Here is a 12,430-nt window from a genome sequence, read left to right as displayed (position 1 = left end):
GCCGAGGAGCAGGGCCAGCAGGACGGCCACGAAAAGCGACGCATGGGCTGCGCTCCCCGGGCTGCGGCACCGCGGAGGGCTCCGCCAAAACGTCGGTGCCGTGCCCCGCAGCACCACGAGGCTCCACATTTGGTCCCACAGCGATGCTCTTCATCCAAAAGGAGCTGCCCATCAGGGCACCGAAGAAGGCAGCGTGTTTCACCTCGACGTGCCCACCAGGAGGATGAATTTCCAGGCAGGCTGGATTTCTTCTCCCCGGGTCCCCCCCCTCAGCCCGGGGCAGAAACGCTCGCCGTGTTTGCGTGGAGCCCTAACGAGGGCAGCACTTCAACACCCACACGTGCAAAAACGCCGAGCGGCGGCCAAGCTTACCTTCATTTCTCCCTGAAATTTCTCCCTCGGCGCCCTCCCTGCCGGAGGGGGCTGGAGGAGACCCGAAAAATCCAACCTACCGCCAAAACGCGCCAGCGCGGGTGCCTGTGCCGGGCACCGAGCGCCTTTCCCACCCCTCCTGTCATCTTGATACTTTCCTGTGCTTCTCCTACGCTCGGCTAGAGTAGCAAAAAAAAAAGGGGCCCGAAAGCAGACAGCCGTGGTTTCGTGCTTATTCATCATCACATGTATCCTGCGAGCTGCGGTATGCGCGAGGCAGCTGGAGGGGGCCGCTGCCCTTCCTGGAAGAGGCGCTGGGGGCTTCACCCAAAGCTTTCCCCTGCTGTGGACAGGGCTCTGCTGCGGGTATAGGGGGGCTGGGACCCTGCACGGGGGGCTCGGCAGTGGCACCACCCCATGGTGGGCTTGTGGGGTGCTGTAGGAGCAGTGGGGTGCTGTAGGAGTGGTGATGGGGGGCAGGTAGGAGTGATGGGGGGCAGGCAGAGCCCTGCAGGGAACGGCCTCGTGGGGAATTCTGCCCGTTCCTGGCCAGTTTTACACCAGCCCTCTACCCCGTAGTCCCCTCCAAGGACTTGGTGCCAACCCCATCACCTACCCCTGCACTGGGGGCACAGCCCTCATCACCCCAAGGGCTGGACCCCTGACCCCCCGGGGGCTCAGCCCGTTCCCAGCCCTGGGACCCCCCCAGGAGCTCATCCCCAGCCCCTACCCACACACGAGCCCCCCCCAGTAGTTCATCCCCGACCCCTTCCCACCCCCTCAACCCCCCCAGAAGCTCTCCCCACAACTTACCCTCACCTCCAGCCCCCCCAGGAGCCCATCCCCGACCCCTACCCTCACCTTCAGCCCCCCCCCAGAAGCTCCCCCATGCACTTGCCCACACCTCCAACCCCCCCAGAAGCCCATCCGCGCCCCCTTCCCACCCCCCCAACCCCCCAAGAGCTAATCACCCCCTACCTGCACCCCCAGAACCTCACCCCCCACCCCTTTAGCCCCCCCAGGACCTCACCCCCGACCCCTTCCCACCCCCCAACCCCCCCAGAAACTAACTCCCCCCCCCTCACCCACCCCCCTTACCCCCCCCGGCAGCCCACCCCCGCCCCCTTCCCACCCCCCCAGCGGACCTCCCCCCCATCCCCCCCAACTTTCCCCTACACCCCCCGTTTCCCCTCCGTGCCCCCCCCAAATCCCTAACCCCGGGGCGGGCAGGAGCCGCCCCGGGGGCCGCCCCGAACCTCTCCGCGCCGCCTCCCCCGTGCCTCCCACCCCGCGCCGGGGCCGGGCCAGTCGGCGGCGGCGAGGAAGAAGAAGAAGAAGAAGAGGAGGAGGAGGAGGAGGAGGAGGAGGAAGGTCGAGGGCGGCAGCCCGATGGCGAGCGAAGGCTACCGGTGCCGGGGAAGCCGTTTCATCGAGAGCGGGCAGTCGGCGGTGCCCAGCTCGGTGCTGTTCGGGGCTGGCCTTTTGGGCAACGTGCTCGCCCTGCTGCTGCTGGGCCAGCACCGCCGGCGCTCCCGCTCGCCCGGCGGTCGCCCCCCGAGGGTGTCGGCTTTCTACGTGCTGGTGAGCGGGCTGGCGGTCACCGATCTGCTGGGCAAGTGCCTGCTCAGCCCCATGGTGCTGGCCGCTTACGCTTACAACCGCAGCCTGAGCGAGCTGGGCTCGCCCGGCGGGCGAGCCGAGGGCGAGCCGGGGGCTCTGTGCCAGCTCTTCGCCTTCCTCATGGCTTTCTTCGGGCTGGCCCCCACCCTCCTGCTGCTCGCCATGGCCCTGGAGTGCTGGCTGTCGCTGGGCCACCCTTATTTCTACCGCCGCCACCTCACCCGACGGCTGGGCGCAGCACTGGCCCCGGCGGCGGCGGGGCTGTGCGCGCTCTTCTGCGCGCTCCCGCTGCTGGGTTTTGGGGTCCCCATGCAGTACTGCCCCGGCACCTGGTGTTTCATCCGTATGGCCGGCGGGGGGGCCGGCCAGCTCGGTTTCCCCGTGCTGTACGCCAGCCTGATGGGGGTGCTGGTGCTGGCCATCGGGGCTTGCAACGTGAGCAGCATGCGGCACCTCTACGGCATGGCCCGCAGGCAGCCCCCCCGGGGGGCAGCAGCCACCCCCCCGGCCGCTGCCGCCGCCGCCGCCGCCGCCGGCCCCCCCCGCATGGAGGAGCTCGACCACCTCGTCCTGCTGGGGCTCATGACCGTGCTCTTCACCGTCTGCTCGCTGCCGCTCATCGTGAGTACAAAGAGACCCCCCCCCCCCCCCCCCACCACCGTCACCCTCCTCCCAGGCCCCTCCTTGCCCCCCCCCAGCACTGAAATCCACCCCTTTGTGCCCCCCCGAACACCTCGCTCCGGTCCTCTCCAAGCACCCCCCTCCCACCACCCTACCCCTTATTGCTTTACCCCCCCCTTAGGACATCCCCCCCATAACCATCAGTCCGGGGGGGGGTGGGTTATTGTGTTTAACCCCCCCCCAGCACCCCCCCTTGTCCCACGGGTTGCCTTGAACCCCCACGGACCCCCCCCATCACCACCACGCTGTGCCAGAGGGTGTCGGGGGGGTTAGGGCGTTGCTTTGCCCCCCCCTCGATATCCCCCACCCCATCCCGTGGGTCTGGGGATCGCTGTACCCGCCCTGGAAGGACGCCCCCATCGCCACCACCCCGTCCTGGAGGTGTCGGGGGGGTCAGGTCATTGCTTTAAGCTTTTTAATTAACCCCCCCCCATCACCATCCCCCCATCCCAGAGGTGTCGGGGTCTCAGGTCATTGCCTTAATCCCTTTAATTAACCCCCCCATAACTACCCCCCCCCATCCCGGAGGGGTCAGGGGACTCGGGTCATTGCTTTAATTCCCTTAATTAACCCCCCCATCACCACCCCCCCATCCCAGAGGTGGCAGTGGCCTCGGCTCATTGCCTTAATCCCTTTAATTACCCCCCCGCCCCCTCCACGGGCAGTGGGGTCAGTGCTTTAGTCCCCTTTTCACCCCCCCCCCATCACCACCACCTCATCCCAGAGGTGCAGGGGGGGGGTCGTTTCATTGCTTTAACCCCTTGAACCCTCTCCCTGCCCACTCCCAGGGGTGTCAGACCCTTCAGTAACCCCCCCCAAATCTCCCCCCCCATGCTCAGAGGCGCTGGGTCCCTTGGAACCTCACCGGATCTCTTGACCCGGGAAAAATCCTCCCCAAAATCTTTCCCCAAAACCCACCCCGGGGCTGGGGATCCCTCTGTGGGTTGGGTGGGAACCCTCTTTACCCCCCCCAAACCTCTCAGCCCCCCCACGGCCTTGCTGAAGCCTCCTGTTTCGGACAGATCCGTGCGTACATGGGGGCGTTCGCGGCCGACTTCAACGAGAACGCCGACCTCAGCGCCCTGCGCTTCCTCTCCGTCAACTCCATCGTCGACCCCTGGGTCTTCATCATCTTCCGCACCTCCGTCTTCCGCATGTTCGTCCGCAGGCTCTGCCGCCGCCTGGGCTCCCGCAGGGCCACCACCCTCAAAGGACCGGGGCCGGAGGGGGACGCTCGTTTTTGCCCCCTGGGTTGGCGCAGGACGGACGCCCCGCGGCTCGTCTTCCCCTGAGCGCGGCGGGGGCCGCGGGAGCCGGTGAAGATGAGGAGCGAGCCTTCGGCCCCGAGCGGTGGGGGGAGACGGCGCCCTGGGCGGTGGCACGGGGTGGGCGAGTGGAGTTGCTGCCCCGTTTTGGGCTCCGGGGATGCGTGCCGCCCGCCGGAGGAAGCGGGGCCGGGGGGGGGGATCCCTCCGGGGACCTGCGGATTTTGCAGCGCTCGGCGGAGAGCTTGGGGAGCGCACGGCTGCGGGGTTTGGTGCGGGGTGCCAGGGCTGCGTTTTGGGCAGGAGCACACCAGGGGGGAGAGCCTCGTGCCTCCCCCCTCGGATAAAAGTGGTTTGGAGCCCTGCCCCATCTCCTCATCCCGCACACGATGCCCGGAGAGCTGATGGGGTTGGCCCCGGGGCCGGCCACAGCCCCCTGCGCTGTCCCCGCGGTGCCTCGGGGTGCCCCGGGGAGGAGGATGGGGGCAGCTCCCCGGCCCCTCCTCGGCTCAGGGCTTGCGATTTCCCCGCCGTGGCTCTGCTCTGGAGAATCGATCGTGCCCAGCTGTGCCGTGGGAGGCTGCCCGTAATTATTTTAAGGCGGTATTTATGACGATACCCGCTCTTAATAAGAGTGGCAAGCGAGAGAAAAAGCAGAGCCCAGGATGTATAACCTCGCGGTGCAAGCATGCGAGCAACAGATCCTTTTAATGAACGCTCCATTTCCCCTCAACCAGGCGTATTAACTGGTGCTTGTTTAACATCTGCCTCCAGTGACCGTTTAGGACAAAAAAATGACGATAACCCCGGTCCCCATCTGCTTAGCGTCCTTGGAGGAGACAGGGCAAATACTTCTCTCCCTCTGTTTAGCCGAGCCTCGCAAGGTGTAGCCGTGTTCCTGCCAGTTCTCACGCGGTATTTACTCTTGTTGTCAAACTGATTTTCCTTTTGAAGGAAGCAACTCGGGTAAATATAGCTTGGGGCTTTTTGGAGGTGACCTGAGCGCTCGTGCTCCGGCTCCGGGACCTGCCAGGCTCTGCTGGTGGAGGGAAGGGCAGGCTGGCGGTACTCGGGGGGGCACCCCCGGCCCTGCAAGATCCCCGGTCTGTGCCCCACAGCGGGGTTTTCTGCGGAAAAAGGACTGAACCGAGGCTTGGTCCTCATTTTGGTGCCCCGTTCCTCGCATGTTACCGACTTGGAGGTGGCGCACGTGGGACCCTGTGAGCTCAGGAGCGGCACCGAGGCAGCGCCACGGCTTTCACCGGGCTGATCTCCGCAGCAGGACGGACACTGGCTGGGATAATGGCTCTGCAAAACCTTCCTGCTGGCCCCTGGGCTGGCATCTCCTCCGCCGTGTGGCTCCGTGCACCGCTCGGGACGGGGGGACCGGGCTGGCACGAGCCGTGCCCCCACCAGCAGGATTTGCTCCTGGAGAGCGTGCCGAAGCAGGCTGCGAGCTGGTGCCGCGAGCCGGGTGCTGACTGCGTGTCTGTAAAGCCCGGGACTGTGCTCAGTGCGAAGTGAGAGCAATTAAATTAAAATAAATCAGGGTTTTTATTAAGGTGCGTGGATGCAGACTCCATCCGAGCCCCTAGGTGACGCGTGCGCCGCGCTCTCGGACTTGTCCATGCGCTCATCACCCGAGGAAGCAAATGTCCCCGTTTTGGGGGGGCTTGCAGGGCAGTGGGGTGACCCCAACCCCTGCCCCTGCCTCCCCGACCCCATCCCTGGAGGCTCCCTGCTCCCTGCACGGGTTCCCTGGGGGATCCTGGTGACCTCGGCGCGCTCACCTGGCTTTGGTGGCGCTTTTCATGGGTGCCCTCCCCTGCTCACAGCGGGGGGGACCCCAGCAGCTGCTGGCGAATCCTCACACCACTGGGATCCGAAACTCGGCTGCGTTTTGGGGCCGTGGCGCTGCCGTGCTGCTGTCTTCTCCAGAGATGGCAGCACGTCCCCAGCCAGGGCTGGCTGATAGCAGGACAGAGCAAAGCAGCTGCAAGGAGGGGGCTGCGCTCTCCTCTCCAGCCCACCCCTTCGGCAGCCTTGTGCCCCGAGGCGTGCCCTTGCCCTTTTGGGGGCTTCAGGAGTCAAAACCCAGAGCCCTTTCCTATGAACAAGCACACAAAGAAATAAATAAAGCGCTGAGACCTGCAGTTTAGCCGTAAAGGTCCCCATAAAGCAGAGATGCTGAGGGCTGCAGGGCTGAGCCTGTCCCTGCTCCTGGCCATCGGCACCATGCAGCAATTCCTGGGGGGCCCCTTTGCACCAGGGTGCTGCGGTGCCAGCGAGGCACAAAGGCACGGATCCGGTGCGTAATGGAGGCAAGCAGGAGGTGCTGCAGTGGCTGGAAGCAGCGAGGCAACTTTTGGAGCTGCTGCCTGGTGCCCACCGCCCTCCCGTGACCACGGTGTCCCTGGTGTCCTTGTCCCCGGCGTCACCCAACCCTATAAATCGAGCCCAGCTGATTTATTTTTATATGTATATATTTTTAATATTTTTCAGCTCATGAAATCCAGGCGCAGCTTCCCAAAAAGCTCATTTCCCAGCAACATGCTTGGTTCTTGCACGGGGCCCTTTTTTTTTTTTTTTTTTTATTGTCTGCTTGCATTTTTAAGCCCTTCCCGAAGTCGGAAGCCGCGTGCCTGGGCAGGCTGCAGCTCCACGGCTGCCAGGCACCCGAGCCAGGGCGCTGAGCCCGCGGGCTGTACGACACCACGAGCCAGTGAGTGCTTTGCATTTTTTAACCCGTGCGCCCAGGTGCTGGCACTCCCCGGGGCCCAGGAACTTGTACCTGCCCCGCTGGTGCTCAGCCGGGCTTCGAGCAGCCGGGGAGCCAGGCTGCTTCCAGCACTGGTGCACCAGAGAAGCGTCGGGGCTGGGAATGCTTTGGGAAAACGTCTGGGTTTTCTTTGGAAGGAAAACGCTGTCTGGGTTTTCTAAACATAAAGGCTTTTGGTTTAAAAGGGTCAAAACCCACCCGTGCGGGTCTCTGTATTTCAAACCCGCCTGCGGACGAGGCACGGTCCCAGCGCCTCCCCAGCCCCGGGCACAGCACCCCAGGGGCTGCGTCCTCCTGGCCCCGGGGTTTCTGTGAAATTCACTCAGTGCTCCTTCGAGCCCGGAGCTCTTCTCCGAGCGGGATGGCCCCATAAATCTCCTCTGAGGGAAAAAGGATGCCAACGACCCTCGGGAAGACATATGCTCCTTGTTAGACGCGGAGATAAACATGGAAGCAGAAGGAGGGGGAAACAGACACTTCCCGAGAAATGGACAGATTGTACCAAGTGGCATGTTCCTGGTTTTGAGCTCAGAACGGGGAGAAAAAAGAGAAAAAAAAAAAAAGCCCAGCAATTTCCCTATTACTGCAAAAATATCCCCTCAGAGGCAACTGTCGGTTGAGAAGCCCGAAGCCCCAGATGGGTATTTAAGGCTCCATTAGCTGCCAGGAAAACGAGCTCCAGAACCTGCCAAAAGCCCTTCCTGAGCTGCGATAGCAACCACCAGAGAGGAGTGGGAGGCTGGCAGGAGCCCTGGGGCAGCCACCCCGCGGGAGGGCTTCTGCTCGTAAAGCGCATGCCGCAGCCTCCCCGGGCTGCTTACACCAAGCAGGCCAGGATTTGGCCCTGGCCACTGTTTTAATTTGCTTTTTGTGGGCTTTTTTTGGGGGCTGAGCGTGGCAGGATCGCATCCAGCCCTCGGCAGCCTGGGAAGCTGCTGGGACAGCTCCCAAAATCATCCGTGTCCGTGGGCATCGATGCTCAGCGGGATCAGCCCCACGGGGGGCTGCAGAGGTCCCGGGACAGGCATTTTCCTGTCCCACAAGCACACAAAAAACCTTTTTCCCTCCATCACACCCCTCACACCCAGCCACGGGACCGTGGAGATGGGTGGCCTGTCACCGAGAGGTGATGGCACACGGCAGGAGCCTCTCGGGCCGAGCGACCAGCCCGAGGAACGGGAACCTCTCGTCGGAAGCGAAGGTGCTGTCACAAACCACATCTCACCGGCCGCTGGAGTTTGCCTTCGATCGTGTTTCCTTTACAAAGTTCCTGTTACCAAAGGGAGTTTTCAAAAGCAACGACGAAAACGGGAGCGTGGCAGCAAGCGGCGTGCCCATGCCGGAGCTGAGCAACGCCGCCGTGTCTCGACGGGTTTTGGGGGGGGGACACGAGTGGGGACAGGCTCCAGCTGGGGCAGGGATGAAGGAAGGGGTGAACCCGCGTCCTGCCTGAGCTGGATCCGTGCTCGGTGGCTAAAGGAAGGGGCAAAGTGTGGAGAGGGTTGGGGTCATGCCAGGGGAAATGCAACGCAGCGGCGAGGCTTCCTGTGCCATCCTGCGCGCCCGCGGCACCAACACAAGGAAGTTTTTCTGGGGCTGCTGCTTGGGCTGGGTGAGCCCCCTGGGGCAGGCTGAAGGCTGGGGGGTTCCCCCGTCCCCCCTGGGCTCCCACCCAGCTGGGGGTCCCCAGGGCGAGCAGCGTTGGGGCAGAAAATGGGGGCTCCCCCTGCGCCCCCCGCGCACCCCTTGGCCACCCGCGCACCCCAAACGCGGGGCTGGGCGCCCGGAGCGCGGGGGGGCTCCCAAAGCATCCCCGCAGCTCGCCGGCACCGGGGGGCTCCCGAAGCATCCTCGGGGGCTCCCGGAGCATCCCCGGGGCTGGGGCCCGGCCCCGGGGCGGGGCGGCCCGGGAGGGGGGGCGGCGCCGCGGGGCCGGGGCGGGGGGCGGGCGGCGGAGGCGCATTCGGGCGGCGGCGATGAACGGGACGGGCCGGGAGCCGTGCGAGCGCGGCGAGGCGCTGGTGGCCGGTGCCCGGCCTCTGGTCAGCGCCCTGATGTTCTCCGCGGGGCTCCTGGGCAACCTCCTGGCCCTGGGGCTGCTGCTGCGCTGCCGCCGGCCGCCCCGCGCCCGGCCGCCGTCCCTCTTCCACGTCCTGGTGCTGGCCTTGGTGGTCACCGACCTGCTGGGCACCTGCTCGGTCAGCCCCTTCGTGCTGGCCTCCTACCACCGCAACCTCACCCTGACCGCCCTGGCGCGGGGAGGCCACATCTGCCTCTACTTCGGCTTCTCCATGAGCTTCTTCGGCCTCGCCACCATGCTCATCCTCTTCGCCATGGCGCTGGAGCGCTGCCTGGCGCTGGGGCGGCCCTACTTCTACGAGCGTTTCCTCAGCCCCCGCACGGGTTTGGTGGCCCTGCCCGCCATCTACACCTTCGCTGCTGCCTTCTGCTCGCTGCCTCTGGTGGGTTTCGGGCGCTACGTGCAGTATTGCCCCGGCACCTGGTGCTTCATCCAGATGTACCTGGACGACGGCCGGCACGCCGCCGGCGGGGCGGAGGCGGAGGCGGCGGGGATGCACGTCACCTTCTCGCTGCTCTACGCCACCCTGCTGCTGCTCCTCATCCTCTCGGTGCTGCTCTGCAACCTCAGCGTCATCAGCAACCTGGCCCGCATGCACCGCCGGGGGCAGAAGACCCGTCGGATGGCCGTGCTGGAGCAGCCCCGGGCGGCGGGGGGCGGCGGGCGGTGCATGTTCTCCATGGCCGAGGAGATCGACCACCTCCTGCTCCTCTCCATCATGACCATCACCTTCGTCATCTGCTCCCTGCCCTTCACGGTGAGTGCCACCACCTCTTCCCTAGGTGTGAGTCCCCTCCCCAGCATCCCTCCTTCTTTTTCTCCTCTTTTAAGGCTCCCCTCTTGCTCCACTGCCCAAAATCCAAGCTCCTTCCCAAAGCTCGGGGAGACCTTGGGTCTGGCACAAACCGCGGGCGATTCACGATGCTCACGGGGAGCCAGGGATTCTCCCACAGTGCTGGAGCCACCTTCCCCTCCCGCAGAGGCTTCGAGGCCAGGCAGGGTGGCACCACACATCCTGGGCACGCCGGGGTCCCCTGGGGCTGCCGTCACCAAGGGCCACGTGCGCTCGCCACGGAGGCGCGAGCGGTGGCAGGGCGAGGAGCGAGACACGGAAAGGTGGGGATGGGGAGGGAGAAAACCCCACTGGGCTGGGCTGGGAGGCAAGCAGCGCGTAGCAGGGCCGTGCTCTCCTCACCTGGGGGCTGCTGTTCACCCCGCCGGGCTGCGTCTCACCGCCAGCAGCTCTCCATCACCTCCAGCCCTGGCTCGGGAGGCTCGGAGCCGTGTGAGCGAGCCCTGCCGCGGCGGGAGGCTCCTTCGCCGTCGTTTAGTTCCCATTAGAAGCGAGCCCCACTAAGGTCGGGCGTGCTGCCAGCACTAATTTTGTGCTCGTGGACTTAAATGGACGCTACCTTCCCTTTCGCACTCACAGCAGGAAGAGTCCCGAGGGAAGAGAAAACGACCGCAGCCTGTAGCCAAGCCAGGCTGTCTGGGTTGTAAGAGGGAGGAAAGACAAAGCGGCGATGTCCGGGAGCTCGCAAGCATCCCGGGAACCAGACTCAACATCCTGAGAGCTCCCGTCAATGGGCCCACGCGCGCCGGGCGGCTCTCCCCGCGGCCTGGAGGAGCCCGGCTCTGGATGCCGGGACCCCTTGGCCGGGTCTGCTCAGGACAGGCGGGGTGGGAAAGTGCCGCTGATGGGGATCCCATGGGCCCGGTGGTGGCAGCTCTTAACCTTGTCCCTTTTCCTTTCCCATTGCCCGGCTCCCACGTGGGTTTAGGTTTGGGCAGCGCTTTGGCATCGTCTCCAACGGAGCCGCCGAACGCTGCCTCCTGGGCGTGACACTTTCTCCTCTGGCCCACAGTGCCAACCCTCCGAGGAGGAGCACACGAACCATGACACTCCCAGCCCACAAAATCACAAACCCTTCCCCCCAAAAAAAAAAACCCCGAGCCCGGGGCAGGCTGGCAAACTCTGCCATCCCCCAGCGGTACCCGGCGCACCCCGGGCACAGCGGGGCCGCCGCGCTCCCCGTGCCCCCAGCTCCCCATCCGAGCATCCCCGCGGCGTGGGAGCGAGGGGGTGGCGATGGGGTGAGTAAGGAGTGCTGAGTCACCCTGCCAGGAAGCCCCGTAAGCCGCTATGAGTCGGCACACGCCAGGAAACCCCGCACCGGGGCGGCCCAGCACCCGGCACCCTGCACCCGCTGCGTCCCCATCCCGCGCAGCCCCTCGCCGCCTCCTTCACCAGCCTCCAGCTTAATTGCATTTGGGCTCAGCTGAGCGCAGGCAGAGCGCAGAGCTGGCTTTCATTTGCAGGAAATTCATTTAAGAACAGAAAGCAGCCCGCATTTCCCCAGCTGTTGCTCTGAAAACTGCGCTCACCTGCCGGGCTCCCGGCCCCTGGGGGAGCAGCCCCGGCGTCATTTTTCCCCCCCCCCCGTTGCTCTCTTGCAGGTCTGCGCCTACATGAACAAGTTCAACAAGGGCCAGAACTACGACTGGGACCTGCTGGCGCTCAGGTTCCTCTCCATCAACCCCATCCTCGACCCTTGGGTCTTCGCCATCCTGCGGCCGCCGGTGCTGCGGGTCCTGCGCTCGGTGCTGTGCTGCCAGCTGTCCCCCGCCAGCCAGGACCTGCACACCCCATCCCCCGCAAAGACCAAACTGGAGACGAGGCTGGACCCCAGCGGGCAGTAAATCCACCAGGAGACCTTGCTGGCCGGGGTGCCCTGCAGCCCTGGCGGGTGTTACCGAGGTTTTATGGCCCCTAAAAGACGTCCCCGCTGTCGGGTGGGACGGGGCTGCGCCCAGTGCCGCCGCGTGTCCGGGGAGCCGCGTGAAATCGGCGTGGTGTCCCCCAGGGCAGACAGTGGGATGGGACCGGGGCACCTGGATGGCACGACCTCCATCAGATGGGGCCACCCCTGCCCTGCGATGGATGCATTTGGACACATCGTGTAGGGGCTGAGGTACGGGGTGACTCGCTGGGACACCGCAGCCGCTGCGTGCATGAATGCTGCTGGTTAAAGGGGCCGTTTTTGGGGCTTTGAGCATCTCCAGACATCTGCCCTTCCACCCGCATCCCCCGTGGTGGGATTGCTGGGGAAACGGGGCACAACCCGCGTGCCTTTTGCCACTTGCCTCCCAAGCCGTGTCCCCGGGGTCTGCTCGTGGAGGCGCGGGTCCTGCAGGGGCTCAGCCCTGGCCGCAGGCACCCGGATCACCGGGGACCAGGCAGGAGAGGAGGCAGCTGCTATGCAGGGGAGGAAGAAGCGTTCACCCCTCTTCTTTTTTTTCCCCTTTGGCAGCCTGCTTGCCCAAGGAAAAGCACTTTATGGGGTGTAGCTGTGTGTCCGTGTCTGTTCGTCCCCCCGCTCCCAGCAATTTCAGGCTCTGGTCGGGGCAGAAAGCAGCTGAGCTTTGGCCTTTCCGTGTGCTGCCACGGCACGGGGAACCACAGGGCTCCCCATTTTTACTCCGTTTTGCAAGGGGCTTTCTTTATCCCACGGGAACACGGAGCCTGGTGGCGAGCAGGTTTTGATCACAGCGTCTCACCCGCGGTGATGCCACCGATGGGTTTGGGGTTGGTGCGAAGGAGGAGGGCTCATCCTCGTGGCTCCCACCAGGGCA

General features: G+C 65.1%; 1 protein-coding gene across 1 annotated transcript; it reads left to right on the top strand.

Moving 5' to 3' along the window:
• Positions 1 to 1,579: 1,579 nt before the first annotated feature.
• On the top strand, positions 1,580 to 11,497 carry LOC311437299 (uncharacterized protein; the record flags this gene model as incomplete). Its single annotated transcript, XM_084520336.1, has 5 exons — positions 1,580 to 2,613; positions 3,696 to 3,964; positions 7,861 to 8,109; positions 8,675 to 9,554; positions 11,255 to 11,497. Exons 1-5 carry the CDS (start codon positions 1,762 to 1,764, stop codon positions 11,495 to 11,497), a joined length of 2,493 nt encoding a protein of 830 aa, XP_084376462.1. The 5' UTR covers positions 1,580 to 1,761.
• Positions 11,498 to 12,430: the final 933 nt, after the last annotated feature.

Source organism: Aythya ferina (assembly GCF_964211825.1).
Source record: "Aythya ferina genome assembly, chromosome: 5".
NCBI lineage: Eukaryota > Metazoa > Chordata > Aves > Anseriformes > Anatidae > Aythya > Aythya ferina.
The sequence above is the reverse complement of the archived record's forward strand: the minus strand, read 5'-3'. Positions and strand labels throughout refer to the sequence as shown.